Source organism: Canis lupus, chromosome 17 (assembly GCF_003254725.2).
Source record: "Canis lupus dingo isolate Sandy chromosome 17, ASM325472v2, whole genome shotgun sequence".
Lineage (NCBI taxonomy): Eukaryota > Metazoa > Chordata > Mammalia > Carnivora > Canidae > Canis > Canis lupus.
The window spans coordinates 39,360,539-39,380,159 of NC_064259.1; the positions used below are offsets into that span (position 1 = coordinate 39,360,539).

General features: G+C 55.2%; 1 protein-coding gene and 1 long non-coding RNA gene across 10 annotated transcripts in view; one reads left to right on the forward strand and one right to left on the reverse strand.

Moving 5' to 3' along the window:
- The window catches only part of ATOH8 (atonal bHLH transcription factor 8), a 34,952-nt gene extending 19,821 nt beyond the window's left edge, over nt 1-15,131 (reverse strand). For 5 of the 7 annotated variants that reach the window (XM_025453820.3, XM_049095631.1, XM_025453822.3 and 2 more), the window contains exons 1-2: nt 14,339-15,131; nt 6,433-6,624 (exon numbers count right to left, since the gene is read on the reverse strand). In XM_025453820.3, coding sequence (XP_025309605.1) covers nt 6,433-6,624; nt 14,339-15,097 — 951 coding nt within the window. In that variant the 5' untranslated portion in view covers nt 15,098-15,131. Of the gene's footprint in view, nt 1-30; nt 2,698-2,851; nt 3,198-6,432; nt 6,625-14,338 lie in introns of those variants that run through there. The other 2 variants (XM_025453818.3, XM_049095632.1) reach the window with 2 other exon arrangements.
- On the forward strand, nt 14,399-18,958 carry LOC112664327 (uncharacterized). Of its 3 annotated transcripts, XR_003139644.3 has the most exons (5): nt 14,399-14,530; nt 16,207-16,343; nt 16,430-16,510; nt 17,480-17,672; nt 18,687-18,958. It is a non-coding gene; the product is annotated as an uncharacterized LOC112664327 (long non-coding RNA). The 3 variants fall into 3 exon arrangements; XR_007402955.1 differs by having other exon boundaries at nt 17,480-18,958; XR_003139643.3 differs by lacking the exon at nt 17,480-17,672.
- The last annotated feature ends 663 nt before the right edge of the window (nt 18,959-19,621 follow it).

Genomic DNA, 19,621 nt, shown 5'->3' on the forward strand with positions numbered 1-19,621 from the left:
CCACCCGGCGCCACCCCCAGCGCCACCACCAGTGGGCTCTTGGCTCCCTGCAGCTAAATGGAGCCTCCACGTGCTGCAGCCCAGCTGCTTACATAAGAGCTGCTGCTCCGGGGCAAGGCGCTGCACCCGGCATTTGTGGGTGCGGGCCACCCCGCTGGGCAGCGTGCGAGCTCAAGGGCCCCACAGGTCTCCAGAGGTGAGAAGCATGGAGTTTGAAACCAAAGAGACACAGGCTCCAAAGGGCTCCACCACTTGTTAGCTATGTGGCCCTGGGCAAGTGCCCCCCCACCCTTGGCCTCAGGTTCCCCTCTGTGCAATGGGGGGGAGTGGTCCTAACTTGCAGGGTTACTGTGATATGAGGCGCAGATAATGTATGTGAGGTGTCTGGCAGACAGTGGGCACTTACCCCCTGGTTGACACGATTGTTGGCGAGAGTTTATTAGAATTATTACCGTGCCCAACCAAACATGCATGTTTTTTGGTATGAATCCATGAACTTTAAAAGCCCGGGGAATTTCTGGGTTGGCTGCACACTCCCCTCCCCTTATGGGTGCAGGACCAGGGGTTTGGGCTGAAGTGCTAGAGAGGGAGGGGTCCTCCATTCAGAACTGCTCATCCTTATCTGCCTTTTGGTTGATCAGTGAATGACTGATCCACCCCAGGCACTGCCCTTTTCTGAGATACTCTTTCATGGGGTTCTACATATGAACTTGTTACCTTACTATTATAAATTCCTGAGATTTCCTCTCTGGCATTCACTGAGAAACCAGCCCTTTCTTAAGTGGGACCTTGTCTAATTCTTCCAGCAAGGTGGCAAGGAAGGCATGTGGGTTCTCACTTTACAGATGAGAGAAGGGAGGAAGGAGAAATCAGAGAGGTTAAGGTCACACAGCTAGTAAGTGCCGGTGTCAGGACTCAAACTCAGGTCTCTGGCCCCAAAGCTCTATACTGTGATTCTATGTCACAGTCTTGCTGAGGGTCTCTCCCTGTTGGGATTTTGTATGCCTTAAGGTTCAATGCCAGCACTTCAGAGAACTGAAAAGAATGGTAAGGTCCAACTTAACACCCACCTACACAGATACCCTTTCTCCGGGGTCCTGGGCCAGGGGTCACTGACCTTCTGCAGGGATTTCCAGAGGGACACTCTGGCTCAAAGAGGTGCCTAGGGAGGAAAGGGTTCTCTGAAGGATGTATGCATCCCCAAGGGTGATCAGCTCAAGCATCAGAGGGGTCTTCCCATGTCTCTGTGATTTTCTGATCATGAGTGGTTGGTTGGTTCTGTCTTGTTATGCCCGAGACTCCGGGTTTTCGTTTACGCACAGCATGCTGGGGTGAAGGGAGGAATGTATGAGTGCATGTCCAGAGAGGAGCAATTTGGAGATGGGGACAGGAGGGAAGGTGAGGAGAGTGTGAGAGAGGAGGGAAAGCAGCACCCCGCCTCTACCCCCACCCGCTGGGACCACCCGGGGAACATCAGAGGACTGAGTTCCGCCTTCCGGGGAAAGCTGGCTCTGAGCTCACCTGTGAGGCTCCCCAGCCAATGATCCCTCCAACCCAGGCCCTGCCAGACTTTTGGACTAATGATGTCAAATGTGAGAGCAGAAACGGCAGCTGAGAGAACACTCTGTGTTAGAGCAAACAGCTGGCGACAAACGTCTATGTAATTGGAATGCCAGAAAAAATAAATTGCATCCATTTTTATGACTAGAAGGGAATTTGATGGTGGTTTCCCACCCACCCCCCCTTTTTTCCCAGCATAGATGGATTCTATGGGCTTTGAAGGCAAATGGTATTTAACTCAGTAACTTGGCCAGGAAGATTTGGCAATAGAACCTCTTCTCACATACCCACTTCCATGTGGGAGGCAGGACAGGAAAGGGCCAGAGGGCCCCCACACACACACACCTCTCTTACTGGCTAAGGGACTCTGGTCAAGTTCTTTGAACCTCAACTTCACTATTAGGGCAATGGGACGGCACCAGCACCCACCTCGAAGGCTTGGTGGGAAGAGTCACGAGGTGATCCATCACAAGACCTAAGCACCATGTCAGACCTGTAATCTAGGCTCTAAGAACCTCAGGTATTATCAGTGTTCTTGGGACACACCGCGTGGGGGTCCCAGCAGTTCCTGTGGGCAACCTCAGATCTGTGTGAAATGCCCATGAAGGGCACAGGGTAAGTTAAAAGTGACACATGTATTCATTCAGACAGGAAAAGGGGCTAAGGTGACCTCAGCTTGGAAAACTCAACCCGAAAGGGCCTCAGAAATCACTTCTGATGACAACTCACCTTATAGAAGTGGACACTGAGGCCCCAGTGGGGGTGACTATGTACATGCAGGTGGGGACAGAGCTGGGACAGTGCCCCTTGGTAGACACTCTGGGGACACAGGTGGCTGGATCCAGCCGGAGCAGGAGTTCTTGCTTGAGACTCTGCCTCATGTGTTCTGGGGCTTGGGTACAGTCCACATAAACAGCAGGAGCCACCAGGTCCTGTCTGAGGCCTGGGCTCAGTCACTCAGGCAGTAAGGGGCCCCTCGAAACACCCTTGGTTCCCAATGACCCCCCGCCCAAAACCGATGTACCACCTCAGCGTGTCCCCAGCACCAAAGCTACCGAAGTCTGCACACGAGATGTCTTTCCAAAAAGGAGTCAGGATGCCCTGGGACCTGCCATCACCAAGAAAAGCCTCCCCTGCCTAGAAAGCAGCAGGAAAAGAGGGAAGATGGGAAGTCAGGTGGAGCTGCACCCACTTCAGGGCTTCCCCCAGCCCAGATCACCCACAGGGTGAGGAGCAACCCAGCCTTGCAGAGCCAGCCTTCCCCCAGCCGGCACAGCCCGGGGGGCCCTACCAGCTGTCCAGGCTTCTGGAATACCCTAAACTCAGGGCATCACGTCCATGTCTTCTCCCCCATCCTCAAACGGCCTGCAAGCAACCTGAGGGCAGGGACTTGCCAGCCACTTAGCACCAGGGTTTAAACTATGCGGTCAATATTAGTAGCTGTTCTTATTATTCCATAGGTTAAAGTTTTTGGAAAGGGGCATCCTGGATTGTGGGAAATAAGTCCTTTCCTATTCTGCAGGTCTGGCAAACACCCCCACCCCCCACCCAGGTGTGAAACAGTCCTGTTGTTCTTCCTCTTTCTTCTCCGCCTCCTCCTCCAAAGCTCCTAGGAGTTGCTGCTTTAAAAACAGGAGCTGCAGAAACATGGCCCAGAGCCAGGTGCTTAGCGTGCATTATCTCCAGCTACAGCCAGAGTCAGAACTGAGCTCTCCAGGGCCCATCCACTCCTACCCGCCCCCAACCCCTACCCCCATCTCTGGGCTGGGCGGCCTCCTACACAGGCCTCACTGCACGATAGAGGCTTCCAAACGAGGCTCTGAACCCTCAGAGTTGTGTCCCTGTGAGGCTCAGAGACAGAGGACGCGCGGGTCAAGGGATGCAGGTCTCTAGCACCTGGCAGGGAAGGGCTGAAATGGGCCAAAGATGGCACCTGGGGCCTGGTGGTGGTGGGGGGCGGGGAGCTGATTCACTTTCCAGCTCATTCTTCACAGGTGGGGGCACCACATGTGGCAGCTCACTAGAGCTACAAGGGATCTCAGAAGACATTGCACATGATCTCTCAAGGAGGTAACCCAAGAAAGGATTGCCCAGCCTCTTGCGGACACATTAACTGTGAGCAAGCCATTGAGTGAGACAGCTGAAATTCCTATCAGTGGTGCTGGTGAGGGTCACCACTGTCATAGTTGCCATTTACAGAGGACTTGAGCCAATCACTTTCATTGGCACGTGTTTTCTAGCTACTTCCCTTCTTTGAGCCTGGCTCATCCCCATCCCCAAACCCTCAGTAGCCACAGGGGAGGGGGACAGAGGCTTGATCTGAGCTCCAAATCCATTTACTCTGTTTACAGGGACTATGGAGGCTCAAGCCCCAGTGTGGAACTCACTGCACATGTTTAATAAACACTGAATGAATGAATGAATGAATGAATGAATGAATGAATGATCAAGTGAACTTCCAGGGATACCAGGCCCCTAGGTTCTGGTCAATAAAACGGTGGCCTGCCCCAGCTACTCAGGGCCACTGGATGGTCTGGAGACCATCCCTGAGGACACCTCAGGACTCACCTACCTGCACGGTGACAGACATGCAGGAAAGCACAAGCCACAGAAATGGGGTGGTCCTGTGAACCCCTCCAGCTTGCCAGGGCTGAGTGCTGGGGCTGGACAAGTCCTCAGATGTCCCGGCAACTCCAGAACCCTGTCCATCTAAGTTCCTTTGACAGTGCTGATTATGTATAGGTACAGCACCTGGGAGACAGCAGCCCTGGAACAGCCACCCAGCAGGAGGGGTCACGGAATGCAAGCAACCCCACGCTCTTCTGAGGTGAGGCAAGACCTCTACTTGGATGCAGAGGCTGGGAAGTGCCTGAGAAATCACTGATGACTGATGTTCCCACCACGCCCAGTCATCAGCCACAGAACTGAGGCTTGGAGAGGTAAAGAAATGGGATGGCATATGATGACACAGCTGGTAGGTGATAAGAAGGGACTCTGATGCCCTGAACCACCACCTGCCACCTCAGTCTCCCAATCTAGACAATGGGGAGTTGGACCAGATGGTCTCTAAGGTGTCTCAGAATCAAGGTGATTCAGGGGAAGCCAAAACCTCATCTCTGCTGGACATCTTCACCCCACTCCCCTTCTGTCCTCCCCAGCCCAGGCCACTACCTGCTCTAATCAAGGAACAGGGAAGGAAAGGGGCCTCAGCACTCCTGTCTCAGTGCATGAGGGGGAGTGTGTGGGGGGGGTGAGGAGGTGAGGAGATGAGAGGTGGATCTGGAGCAAATGGCGCCTGCCCATCCTGCCCATCCACACCTCCAGGCTGCCTGAATGCCAAGGGAAGTTCACCCAGAGTTTACAAACCTCCTTTGTCACAGAGCCCTGCATGGAGCCATCAATCACGCCTTTAATTTACCCGTGTCACTTTCCAGAGGAAAGCTGCCCTGCCAGCAGCCAGTGGTGCTTCCTCTCACCCACTTGATGAGGACTTCATCTAATTGGTCCACGTTAAATCACTCCCAGGAATGCAATGTACAATTACTGCAGCAGCAGCAGCAGCAGTGGCTAGCTGGCGGCAGGGACATTCATGGCCCTCCCTGGCGGAGGCAGGAGAGTCCATGGGGGGCCTCCCTGGCCCAAGGCCCAGAGGCCTCTGGGAAACCTGGAGAACCCAGAGAGGAGCCTTCTGGAATGGGGAGGTGGGGGGGCTGGGGAAGGAGTGTCAGGGATGAGAGGGAAAGGCAAACCAGGAAGGAAGGAGGAGGTGGAAGGAAGGAGGGAGGATGCCAGTCACCGGGCTCCCCCACCTTCTCCATCCCTGGATGCCCAGGGGAACCAGGCATGTCTCACGGCCTCTACCCACCTCATGGATACAGACTAGGTCCCACGCTCTGTGTCTCTTCCCCTAGCCTCATAGGAACAGAGATCCAGAGGGCTTCCATAAGCCTTGCTCAGTACTGCCTGGCACTGACCCCCAAATGGAAAGGGTGGGAGCACAGGCCATTTAGGGACCAGAGCTGTGCCCACCACCTTTCCCTCTGCACACATTTCTCCAAACACATCAAGCTCTGGACAGGCTGTTTCCTCTGTCTTGGATGCTGTGCCCTGCTTCATCTTCCTGGTGGTCCTGGGCCCAGATCCAATACCACTTACAGTAAGATGCCCTTTCAAACTCCCTTGGGCACGAGAGGTAACCTGTCCCTCCTCAGCCCAGCCTTCCACCAGGCAGGACAGACCTCTAAGACCACCTTGCCATACCATACCACCCGTATCTACTGGCAGCGGGGTCCCTCTGACCATCCTGTGAGCTTCATGGGGACTGGGACCATAGGTTTGTTACCTTTACATCCATGTCCACATGCTTGGTACATGGCTGGGGATCAGCAAATCTCTCCCGAATGAATGAACGAACTACGAATATCACTCGCCTTAACACATGGCCTCAAGTAATCCACAGGCCAAGTCGTACTCCCAAACATGCTGAAGAGCTCTCGTGGGCTGTCACCCTGCTCAGAGGATCTCATTCTGCTCATTCTGATACATCTCTCAGAGGCCACATGGGCAGATCAGCACCACAGAAAACCAGAAAGAGCTTCAGATACACCATCTTCCTCATTAAGTGAGCAAACCCAGGCCCAGAGGCTCAGGGTGACTGTCCAAGGTACCCGCTAGCCCCGTTACCAGGAGTAGCGTCCCTCCCATAATCCCAGCTGTGTGAGGAGCTCTGAAGCTGGAGCGACCCCCAAAACCTCGAAGAGGCTCATCTTGCTGGCCCGGTTAGAAGCCTGAGTGAGAGTGGGATGCCCCAATTTCCGTTCCCATCTCTCCTGTCCCCCTCCAGAGGCTGCTGCCCCAGGGGCTGGCACATACCTTGCGCTTCTTGGCACGTCCCTCAGCCTGCAGGGTGCGGGTGCAGCGCTGCACACACTCAGAGAAGCTGAGGTTGCTGTGGTCGGCACTGTAGTCGAGGTCGGCCAGCCGCGCCAGGGACAGGATGTAGTTACAGGCGATCCTCAGGATGGCCAGTTTGGACAGCTTCTGCCCATATGAGTAACACGGCACCTGGGGGTTGAGAAGGCATCAGGAGGGGCTGCCAGGGTCTCTGTGCTGAGCAGGGCCCAGCAGGGCACCCTGACCAGATAGGCGTGGGGCCACCCACAATGATGTCCCATTGCCCAAGAGGGGATTGCCAGGCAGCAGACATGGCCTGTCTAATCCTTTGACCCGGATTTTATTTTCTAATCTAAGCACCCACTGTTTTCCTCACACACATCTCAAACACACATCTCAACTCATCCACTCACAAACTCCGGGAGGCATCCATGTTCCCATCTTGTAGGGGAAAAAAACTGAAGCTCAGCTTAGGCCCACAAGGCATTAGAAATGAAGCATGCGCATTCCCACCATCACAGGGCTCTGTCCACCTGCCCTCCCTAAAAAGAAGTCTGTCTGAGAGAACCCACATATTTCATATTTTTCAGCTCTGATATTCCACTCACTCACTTATGCAGCAACACTTGTTCTGCTGGACACTGGGGGTCCAATTGTGAATAATAACTTGGTTCCTGATTTCAGAGAACTCACACTCAAGAGAGCTGTTACAGTGTCATAACAGAGTTAGGTACCCAGCACGGTGGGAATGTACAAGAAGGAAAGTGCCAGTGCTTAGCTATGAGGGCTTTCTTTTTCCTTTCTCTTTTTCTTTATGCTCTCTGGACCTGGGTCGCTGTTGGGCATACAGGTGTATAATATATATTTACAGCCCCAACCAGATTTGACATGCTTTTCAGTGACTCATTGCCAAGTGGACACTCACTAATTCCATAGGGGTTTGTATGGGGTGAAGAGATGGAGTCTCTACCTTTCTACACTGTCCACCAATGTTTGTACTGCATGAGCAAAAAGCGATGAAGACTACAGCTGAGCTCTGTGCTGAGGCATGGAAATGACTCCACCAAGTCCATCTGACAGGTGCGAACCGACACAGCCTACTGCTCCTCTGATATACCTACCATTCATGTAAATGGCTGGACTGTGCTCACCCAGCCACCAGGGCTCTGGTTTCCTCCTCTCCCTGGCTCTCCAGGATTCATACACAGCATCCACCTCTACCACTGATTCTGGTACTCATCAACTGTCATCCCACAGAGTGGGTCACCACAGCATGTCCATTCAGCAAGTATTTGGTGAGTATCCTCCATATACCAGGCATTGCTCTGGACCAATGGTCCTCTACTGGGGATGATTCTGTGCCCAGGGGAAGTGTTGGCAGTATCTGCAGACATTCTTAATTGTCAATATTGGGGAACAGTGAAGGGAAGGTGGTACTGGACCCTACTGGTTGGAGGCCAGGGATGCTGCTAAAGCATCCTGCAATGCACAGGGTCCTGGAAGGCCACCATACACAAATGATCAGCCCAAACTGTCACTAGGGCAGAGATTGAGAAAGTACAAATAAGACAGTCACCACAGATGGAGACCCTACATGCATCATCCACTTTGTTCTCACGTTGTCCAGGAGCTATCTGACCTTTCCCACCCAACCCTAAACCAGGGGATACGGGGAAGAGTGCTGGAGCAGGCACCTGTACTTAATAATACTCTAATAACCCCCCAACCGTCCTTAACTCCCAATTATTGTTACTCATTTATAGGTCAGTCTCTGTGTGAGCTGTTGGGGAAGGCCCATGTCTGTAGGATCTAGACAGGTCTTGCCCACAACAGGCCCACAAGAGGGTTCGTTGAAGGAGAGAATGAATGAGCAAAGGAATGATTTATCTCCATGTTCTCCAGGTGGCTCCAGAATGTTTAGAAATGTGCTCAAAACCCTTTCCTCTCTCAGAGGATGAAGATCAAGCTATTCAGTGTAGAACTTAATCACACATACCTTTTGGTCATCTGGGTTCAACTCCTGACTCTAGCTCTCCCTGGCTAGAAGACCCCAGGCAGCTGACATGACCTTTCCAAGCCCGGGCTTCCTCTTCACCTGCTAACAGGGCTGCCCTCACAGTGTGGTAGGATTGAGTGAGATGACAGCACACGGCACGGAGTAAGCCCTGGCACAAGTCAGTGAGTCATTATGATTGGGGGCTGCAGAATTGTCTCCAAGGAGGGGGCTCCAGAGCAAATGAGAAGCAGGAGAGCTGGAGCCAGGACACAATGCCTGCTCATCACCACCTCCCCTAGCCCCCCCACCAGCTGGGGTCCTGAAATGGCACCCAACTCAGAGGCAAGGTTTGCTGTCAAATCTTCCAGCAGCCAAGGAGTGGCCCCTTACCAGACAAAGAAGCCGAAGGAGGGGCAGGTTGGTGACAGAGAGAATGCCAACACCTGTGCATTCACCCAGCCCTGGCTGTGGCTCCAAACTCATCCCAGAAAAGCCAAGAAAAGCAGTAGAACAATGCACTTTGCCTGTTCCCAACCAGAGTGCAGAGAATCTTGCTTTATCAGCCTGAACAAATAAACAAGGTCTGTGGGACAGAAAGGTTCCCGGGAGTCCTGGCACAGGGGAAGGGTGTCTCAAGAGCCAGCCCTGTAACTCCGCCTCTTCTGCACCCCAGGAAGGAGTGCCTATCTGCAAGAGGCCCTTGGGTGCTGGGCACAGCTCTGTGACACAGCTCCCTACTGTTGTTTTCACCTAGGGGCCAGGCTGGGAGTCGCCTGGCTCATTGTGCCCTTGGCCCCTGAACAGATGGGCTTTTCTGCCAGTGGGGACTAGGAATCTCGGGAAGGATCTGCACATGGGGATCCAGCATCATTGCAGGATTGCAGAGCAAAGATGAGGCCAAGACCAACCTAGGGGCTCCGCCCAGGTTCTGGGCCAGATTGCTTCTACCAAAACCCAGATCTGACAAGGAAACCATCTATCAGGCTCTAGTTGTGTGTCTGGCACTACAGTAGCTATTCACAGGTAGTTTGTCCCATTGGAAACCTTCCCCAAAATAAAGGTTGATATCCCAAATGTACATGAAGAAACAGAGAGGTGACATACTGGGCCCCAGTCACTCAGCTAAGACCTGAAGCTACCCAAGGAAGGTACATGGCCACTGAGTTCCCCAGGCTCCCTCCACCACAGCTGGCCACATGTAGGACACTAGCGGCACCTTTTGGGCAGCTCACTCCTCCTCTTCCCTGTCCCCTGAGTGGGAGGTGCTCCTCAGCTCACATGGGTAAGTCCAGACCCTCCCTCCTGGTGCCCATGCCCCAGGATGCAGCCCTCTGGCCCCGGAACCCTGGTTAAGAAGTACCCTGGTCTGGCCTGGCAGCAGGTCCTAAGGAAGGGTGGAAAGAGCTCATCTGAACTGCAGGCACTTACCAGTGACTTTGAGAGATGCCTTCAGCTCTCTGAGCCTTTAGTTCCCTCATCTGGAGACTGGGAACAACAATGCCTACATTGTTTGTCCCTACGTGATTGTTGGGACCAGGCCACCCCTGGCTGTTTATTGTGATCAACTAAGGGTATACTTAATACAATATCTATATTTATCTTTAAATAGCCCAGTGAAGTAGAAATGATTACTTCCACTTTACAGAGAAACACTTGATGCCTTAGCTGGGCTCTTTCCAATTAGCTGGAAGGACTAGGGATTTGGATGAGTCTTTAGGTCAGGGGATGGGCAGGCTGCCTTTGAAGCTGAGGATGGTGAGTTCTGGGCTGATAATCCCATGGGACTTTGGCCTTTGTGCTTACCAGCCACCCCATCACCTGCAGAGGACCCCTTCAGCAGTTGTCGGCTCCCCTAATCAAAGGACACAGGGCAAAGGAGGCAGCAGGGTCATTTGCCTTCAACTCCTAACAGATTGCCTCGCTTCTAGGAAAGTAAAAGGACCTGCTGTCTATCGTCAGCACTGGGAAGCCTTCTGTTTGGTCCAGCCCATCATGCTCTTAACCAGGAAGGGAAGAGCAAGGAGCTGCTTGGCCAAGGAAGTGCAGGTGGGGGAGAGGCCCTCTGGTCTGGTGTGGGGGTGGGGTGTGTGTGGGGCAGATGGTCAGGCCACAGCACATGCCACCAGCCCAGCTGCACAGGGCCCTCCCTGCCGCCTCATGTGAAGGCCATGTGTGCACAGCTGGGCCTGGCCTGGGTGCGGGGCTGCTCCAGGGCCAGGTGGGAGGGGGTCGAAAGGAAAGCCTGGCCTTGCTGGTTGGGTGCGGGGAGAGGCCAGAGTTCTGGCCTTGGCCTCCTGGCAGCACACTGGGACATCTGGTGTATGTGCAGATTTCCTCTCTCCCCTCAAAACTTGAAGCCCCTCAGCCTTTATGGAGGGATAGCAGCCTCTCGGGGCAGATGCCCAAGGTGGCAGTGAGGAGCCCTCAGGGCCTTGCTGTAATCTGACAGATACAGATTCAGGAAGGGGATGCCAAGCAAGTGGAGCCTGGGTCCTCTTCTCGGCTGCCCCTGGAGTCTCCCAGTGGATCCTCACCAAGAGAACTCAGGATGGGCCGTGAGGGGACATTGGGATGGTGCCCCCAAACCTACACTTCCCTTAGTCTCAGACCCCATAGGATGCCAGGGGGCCATGACCCCACATGAATTCAAGAGGCTGAGAGGCAGAGCTCTTAAAAGCCTGGGCATTGGAGTGACTCACGGACTCTGATTAGAATCTAGGCTCTACAGTGACGGTGGCACACAGCTATGCAGGCTGTGACTGCACCAGGCCAAGGAGGCACAGCACACTCAAATCTAGTGAATGGTATGCCAAGGAGCTACACAGTGCAAAACTTACAAGGCCCCACGTGGTTGCAAAAGGCTGCGAGAAGTCAGCCAACTTACATGAAGCTCTCTGAACCTCAGTTTCACTATCTGTGAAACGAGGGGGAGATAATAATAATAATAATAATAACAATAATAACAATGACAACATCACTGTAACATATATGAGGTGCCTAGCACAGTGCTCGGCACAAAGCAAGCATCTGATAAATGGTAGTTTCTAGGAGTGCTGTTAAAATGAATACAGAATGTTTATTTCCACATCTCTCAAGGCCCTGCCTGGCACTGAGGACACTATAAATGCTAAGGAATGTTCATTCCTCCTACAGCCCCCATGCCTTTCTTCATTTGCTCTTTGCAAAGAAGCTATGTGGGGGGTGAGCCTTATCACCATTTTCCAGCTTTAGCAACTGAATCCCAAAGAGGGAAAGTAACTTTCCATGGTTATGCAGAAAGCATGCAACAGAGCCACCATTCAAACCGTGGCCTCTGGACTCCTCATCCAGTGCTCTTTTAACCATGTCAGGAAATTGCTTAGGGACACAAAACTCCAGACCAGAGCCATAATCCCAGAACTGATCTCAGTGCTGTGATGGCAGAGGCTTCATTTTAGGCAGAATCATCCTCCTCCTTTCTCTTCTTTGCCAAGGGGCCATTTCAAACAGTCAAACTCGAGCCTAGATCCAGAGCTACAGCCTATCTGGATCGGGGTATGAGAATGTGTGTGTGCATGTGTGTGCATGTCTGTACCTTTCACATGTGGGATTGAGGACCAGAGGAGGAAGGAGCTCCTTTAGGACGTAGGGTTTCCTCCATCAGATGAGTGCTGCGGTGGGTGCAGCCTCAGCCCCTGGCTCTGAGATCACAAGTGTCCTACCTCTATCTCCTTCCCTCCTAGATGGCAGGCAGATGCCCACTATGGGCTGGCAGCTCTCTGGGGAAAGGGACAGAATGGTCTGAGCAAGGAGAGAACAGACAGGAGCATGCACCTCTGGGCCTGTGTATTTGTGTGTCCTCTTGGCCATGTGTAATGATCATGTGTCTAGACATAGGTATGTCCCTGAATCTGCCCTTTTTATGTAGAACTTCCCCACAGAAAGGGTAGGAATGAAAGGAGACTAGGATTTAAATAATCTCATCTCAGACTCAGCCATGTGGAAACCAGCTTCCGATTGTTAATAAACATGACAGATACAGATGGCACTGTGGGAAGCATTTGGCCAGGCAGGCATTCCAGAAACTGCTATCATCTTCCCTAATCCACTAAGCAATCTTGGACAAGTCTCCTTCCTTCTTTCTCTAGGCCTCAGTTTTCCATTCCATTAAATGGGGTAATTCAACCTGACAGGATGTTTAGTTCAAACAGGATGGAATATTACTGAAAAACCACTGGGTAAATGAGACGTTTAGCTGAGTTCAGTACATGGAGACCATGAATACTTCCTTGGAAATGAAAGAGGCAGCCAGAGGGTCAAAAGGGGACATGAACTGGTAGTCAAAGGACCTAGGTGGCAGCCCTGCCCTGCTTCTCACCAGCTGTGACCCTCTGGGCATGTGGCCTCCCCAAACTGAGAGCATTTACCTAGTTGCAAGGTAAGCAGGTGGACAGGCATCTTTCTACCCACCTGTCATCCTTCCATCCTGCGAGTAGGTTGCAAGATGCTCTGTAGGATGCCACCCTCTCCAGGCATTCAGACCCAGACCTGCTGCCCAAGAGTAAGCCTGAGTGTTCCACTGGGCACACTGCCCAGTGACCCAACTGGCAAGGCTGGCCACCTCACTGACCAAGCATCTTACCCAAATCCAAGCAAGACACTTTGGCTCGACTCATAGAGCCTCTTTTCTCCCAGAAGCTCAATCCCCTTCTCATGGATGGACACATGCACCTGTCCTCTCCACCCGCAGGAAGAAGAAGAGAGTGGGATCCAGAAAGAAGATCATGTTTTCTAAAACGCTTTGTTGTTGGCTAAAGCCAAGAGACGTTGAGTAACTTTCTTGGAGACACACAGGAAGTCAGCTGTAGAGTGTGCCAAAAACCTGAAGTCCAAACCAGTCCCATCCACCCCTAATCCTTCCCCCTTTCCCTGTGGGGGTGGGGGCAGAGGGCACTTACTACCTTCTTCTTAGACCTCCCTTCTCTCTAAGAAAATGAGAAGTCTAGAACCCCAGGGCAGTCCCAGTCTTGTTTAAAGTAATTGCAAAACTGCTCCTCCCCACTACATGTAATTCTCAGATAACTGTTCTTCTCCATCCCCCTAGAGGATGCTGTCTGGTGAGGGCGGCACCCACCAGCCCCAAACTGAGAAGCCCCTGGCCCACCCCGGGACTAGACTCTGAAGATCCCCCAACTAACCGGTCCCCTCAGTAGATCTGCCTGCTTCATTCACCATGAGCTGAAGGTCAGCAGCGGAGGGTATCCCCTGGGAAGGCTCTCACCAGCCAATTCTTGAGGCTGCCACTGGGGAGGGAGAGGATACGGGCTTGTAGCCCGGATGCTTAAGGATACCAGGGCGATGCGGTGCCCGGCACCAAAGCAGCCTGAGTGTAGGGGTATCCCTTCTGGAAGGCAAAACCAGGTCCACTCCTCCGCAGCATCTGGGTCTCCCAAGACCCAGACCACGCTCAATGCCCAAAGAGGAAGGGTCTCCCCCTCCCCCCTCCCTTGCCAGGGACAGATTCCTACATTCCCTCTCTCCGCTTCCCACCGCGCTCAAGGGACTGGAGAAGACAAACACTCGCTGCCATAAAAGTGAACTATGAGGGCTGAAGTCAGATGCGCAGAAGGGTCGCCCCCCGGGGGGGGGGTGGGGCGAGGGACGAGGCTGCGGGGAGGGGGGCGAACCAGACCTTTGCCCGCACTTTGCAAGCTGAGATCCGTACCAACGCCGTGGCAAAGGTTACTGCCCTGGGGAGCTCCAACCTGTCTGGGCCCTGGGGCTGACCGGGCGGGAACCACTTGCCCCTTGGGCACAGCCTCAGCCTCCCTGGAACCTCCCCGCCGCTCGCCCACCCACTGCGGCAGCCGTCCCGGGGCGCGGCGAGGGCGCGCGGCTGGGAGCCGGTACCTGCTTCCTGAGCGCCTCGAAGGCGGCGCTGATCGTGTGCACCCGCGTCCGCTCCCGCGCGTTCGCTAGGAGCCTCCGGGTCTGCTGCAGGGCTTTGATCTCCGAGGCAGCGGCGGCCGCTTCGCCCGGCCGTTTCCTAGGCGACGCGGAGGAATCCGGGTGGTTATTGTAAATTACGTGTGAAATTGACGAGTAAGAACTTTCCCCGGGGCGCGTGGGGGGCGCTGGGCGCGCGGACGCCTCGGGGGGCGCGGGGGGCGCCGGCGGCGTGGGGCGTGCGGGCGGTGCGCACAGCAAGATACGGGGACGCAGGCCGGGCTCCCGGAAAGGCTGCGCCTCGGGACCCCCGGGTCCTTGGCCCGGGGGCGGCGGCGGCGGCGGCGGCGGCGTGGGGAGCCCCGGGCCCGCTGCGCCCAGGGCAAAGCCGCGTTTCCGCGCGTCGGGGACCTCCGGCGCCCGGGCGCCCCGGCGCTCCCCGGCCGGGTCTGCGCCCCCACCTGAGGGCACAGCCGGCGCCGCCGGGGCTGGCACGGGGGCCGCGACCGGCTGCAGCCGCTGGGTCCCGTCGCGCAGCCCGTTGGTGGCGGCGGCGGCGGCGGCGGCGCGCTCGGGCGCTTCCAAGTCCAATCGGAAAGTTTTATAGCCGTTCGCGCGCCGCGCCGGCTCCTTGCCTTTCCGCTTGAGCTTCTTGAGGCCGTTGAGCTCCTTCACGCACACGGTCTTCCACGGCCCGTCCTCGAGCACCGGGATGTGCTTCATGGCGCGGGCGGCGCGCGGGGCGGGGGCGGCGGCGGCGGCGGCGGGGGCGGCGGGGGCGGGGGCGGGGGCTGCCGTGGGGCTGCCCGGGCCGCGCGCCCGCCGCGCTCGCTCCGCACGCCGCGAGCCGGCTCTGCCCGGCGGCCGCCGCGCCCCGCGCCGGGGAGTCTCGGGCTCTCCCCCTTCCCCGCCCGCGCTCCTCCCTCCCTCTCTCCCCCGCGCGCGGGGCAGCTGCGCCGCGGGCTCCGCGAAGCCGCCGGGCGGGCCGCTCCCGGAGCGCTCAGAGTGTCATCTGAAGTCGCTGCCGCCTCGCCGGCGTTTCTGGAGAACGCCCGCTGCGCTCCATCTGTGTTTGTTTAGCCTCAGTTTACACAGAAGCCCGGTTCGCGAGATCAGTCAGCGCCGCCGCCCGGAGAGGAGGCAGCTCCTGCCGCCGCCGCCTCCCCAGCCCCGGCCGCCCGGGCCGCGAGCGCCTTTAAAGAAACAGGAAGCATTTTTCAAAACAGCTGGGCCGCCGGCCGCCTCCTTTGTCCGCGTCCTCTCTGCCTCCCCCCACCCCCATCCCTTCTGTCCAGAGCCTGCCTCCTCTGGCCCTCCCTCCCCGCCCCCCCCAAGTCCGGGGCGCCTCCTTTCCCCCCCGGGAGGACGCTCCGCTCCCCGCAGAACTGCCCCGAGCACGTGGCTTCTGGGCCCTTTGACCCTTTCCCCAGATCTGAGCCGGGCCTTCTCCACCCAGGCTGGCTGACCTCCGGGTGACACAGCAGCGACCTTCTGCACCCAGCGCCTCCGGTCCCAACTCACCAATCGAGGGAAAAAAAAAAAAAAAAAAAAAGACGGAGCGAGGACTTATTGGGCGGCGGGGGGAGGGGTGCGGGGTGGGGAGTGGGTACGGAGCAGGGTGGGGGGAGGCAAAGGCTCTTCACGGAGGAGACGCACATTCCCACAACGTCGCAATCCCAGCCACTCCGTCACTTGCTGGAGCAGGGAGGCCAGGAATAGAAGGCCTAGGCCATAGGGAAACTGAGGCTCTGTAGAGGAATGTGCTTTCCCACTGTCACACAGCGAGTCAAAGAGGCCTGCAAAGAGGCTGAGAGTGGACCCTTCCGTTTTAGGCAGACCTAGCATCTGTGAGATTCTGCAGGCGCCTCACCCCTGGCCGCCTGCTAAGCTCGGATTTACTCATCTATGAAATGAGGAGTGCCCCCGTCCCAGCCTTGCTGTGAGGACTGAAGCCCCAGGCACACAGGAGGTACTGGTCAAATGGCTTTGCTTATTATTGTTATTAATGACCAGATCTGCCTCTCCTTGAGGCAGATTCCTTGTGTTCAACCCCAGCTCTACCCTCTACAAATGGAGTGATCTTGGATGAGTCACGGAACCTCTCTGTGCTTCCCTCTTCTTACGCATAAAACCGAGGTAATAATTATACCTTCCCCCTGAAGTGGTTGTGGAAATTGAGAATATGTGTGCAGGCGCCCAGAGCAGTGCCTGGCCCTAAGGGAGAGCTTTGCAAGTGCCCAGTGGTACAGGCAGGGGGCAGAGGTGGACTCCCCAGACTTTCTGTTCCCAGTGCCATCCCACTGAAGACTCTGGAAGGAAGAGGTCAAACTAGGGAGCCCTTACCCAAGCCTTCCCTGGAGAACCAGCCCAGGGCTTTGTCTCTCCCGGGTCCTTTCTCTGAGGCACTTCCTCCTAACGGCAGTGGCCGGCACTCTTCAGCAGCTTGGGAGAAGAGGATGGCGACTCCACCCTGGTCTTGGGCTCTGACTTCTGCAGCTACTGGGATCCTCCTCTTTCTGGTTTCAGCCCTTCACTTCTGCTGCCAGACCCACCATGGGGCTTTTCCTGTGAAAATGCAGGGGGAGGCAGGTGACATGGTGGCCTGTGACATGCAGGGCCCTGAGAGATAGGATGGCAGTCTAGGCAGAAGGTTGAGACAGGGGCATAGAGCTGGGACCAGGAGTCCATGATAGACCTTGGCTTTTCCACTATTGAGCCCCAGGCCCCCGGGGGTTCTGTTTTCTCCTCTGTCATTGAGGATGGTATTTCTGTCCAGTCAATTTCTCAGGGTGGTAGGTCAACGACTTTGACGTTGGGCTTCAAAGATACGCTCGTGTGTACACATTCACACTCATGGAGGCATCCAGTTTTCTGCCTATAGTCAATCCAAAACCTCATCTTTTTCACTGAGATGGATCATCATAATGCATGTGCTCCCTGAGGCACCCCCCTCCATGGACACCCAGCATCTTCCTGCATCTTATCTCCTAAGACCAAAGGTGTGCCCCAGAGAGGAGACCTCATTCACCTGTGTCTCCCCACTCAGCCGCAGGACCCTGGAAACCTGGCTTTTGCTCACAAGTCTCCCACACCTCCCCTCTGCAGAGCGTGCTCGCCCTCACCCTTTGATGACTGGCTCCAGTCTCCCCTCCTCCTGTAAACCCTGGCCAACTGACCACCAGAGCCCCCTGTCACTCTTGCTGGCCTCTGCACATGCTCACTCACAAGTCTGGCTGCAGTTTATCCTCCACTGAGGACCTGGCGGACCCCCCTAGGTTTGTGAGCTCCTGGAAGCCTGGTAAGTCTCAGGAGATGTTTGCTGAAGGACAGCCAGCTCTCATGTCCTTTACATTCTCCAGAACTCAAGCAGAGGCTAAGATCCGTGCTTGCCCACTCCTCGTGCATCTCAGTGGCAGGCATGGGAGGAAAGCCAGCCCACTGCTCTCCAGAGCTGCAGAGGTACCCTATGAGCCTCAGTGTCCTCACCTGTAAATGGAGATCATAATCTTTTCACAGGGCCATCACAGGGATTAAATTAGGCTGCATGTATGGCATTGAGCATAGTGATGATGTAGAGTGAGAGGTGGCTTTAGGCATCCCCCGTTAGCACACTGCCTTGGCTCCTTGCATTGTAGCATCTGGCCCCAGACTCTACAGTTGCAGGCTGAGGTGTCTATGGCTAGTTGGGATGGCTAGTGTGGAAGTCTCTGGCAGGACTGAAAATCATCCCTTAAGAAGCCAAGCTGTGCTCTAGAAAAAGCATGTATCTTGGCTGAACATCGAGGGCTCCACTGGTGCTGCCTGAGCCCCTCACCAATTCCCCCCAAACTGGAGATGGTCGCTGAAATCCCACGTGGGGAGAGGGGAAGAGAATGGATAGGAATAGTCAGCTGTGCTGGGTGGAGGTAGAGCAAGACTCAGAGCTGGCTCCAGTCTCCTGGGATACCCTCCTGCCCACCCCCCCCCAGCACCGTGCTGCCTCCCCCCACTCAGACACTGGGGCCCAGGGGTTGGCATCACGCAAGCCTAGGAGGGATCTCTGCTTTGCCACTTACCAGCTGTGTGGCCTCAAGCAGCCTCTTCACCTCTCTGAGCCTTAGTTCAGTATCTGGGCATTATCCCCTTAGTTGGATAAGATGGAATGTACAGGAACAGGAAGCAAACTGTAAAGGGTCCAGGAGTTGTGGAGGGTTCCTGTTAATGCCATTCCCAGCCCACCAGGTGGCAGATCTTCAAGGTCAAGGCTAGGAGCCCATAAATCGAAGCCTACGGGCAAACCTGCATCCCAGGGCTCCTGATTCTGTCTTCCCAGCCTCCTTGAGAAACCCGGCAGAGCATGGAGAAAGATACCAGCTGGGCAGCGCCCCCTGGTGGTGTGACGCTGTACTGCACATCTCCCTGCAAGGAACCTGCTCATTTTGAAGTCGCCTGTGGTAGCCCTGCAATGACAGTAATATAGATTTTGTGAATCCAGAGAGTTACCAGGATAAAATGGTTCTTGAGGCTCAAGGCTCTGCTTGGGATGGCACAATACAGACACCCCAAGAAAACCTATGCCCTACATTAAAAACATCCCCCACTGAATCAACTGTTTGATATTACCTTGGGCTGGCACAGTGTGCCACTGGGAGGGTCCACGTGCCCTGGATGACTGGTCCAAGGAACAAGAACGAAGCTAGAAAGGGAAAGGAAGGCAAGCGCTCAGGGCTTAGGCTCCTGGGAACAAATGCTCCACAGCCAGGCAGCAATCATTACTTCCATGCAGGGATTGATTACAGGCTCTATTTCTCTAAATCATTATAATGACCCAAGAAGGCAAACCCATTCTATTCCACAGATACGGAAACTGTTCCTGGAGGAAAAACTTGCACCAGAAAGAAAATAACAGAAGTGAGATTTGAACCCGGGGCAACTGACTCAAAACCCCAAGCTTTGAATCCTGTGCTTTGCTGCCTCCTGAGACCTCAGGGACTAGCATCTGGGGGATTGAGCAGCTAGGCTACGTATAGTGCTGACCTTGTTAGCATCCTGGCTGTCCACCTGTCAGCTGAAGCCACTGGACCACCCTGGTGTGCCTCCAGCTCCTTCCAGGTCGGGATCAGATGGCAAGGCACCACTTCTGGACATTCAAGGGCCTCAGGCATATGGATCTCAGATCTTGGGGTCCAGCATTGGTGCCCTCCCATCATGGTTGAGTGGAACCTGCCCAGCAACACCCTGATGTGCATGCAACACCCATGGGTGAGG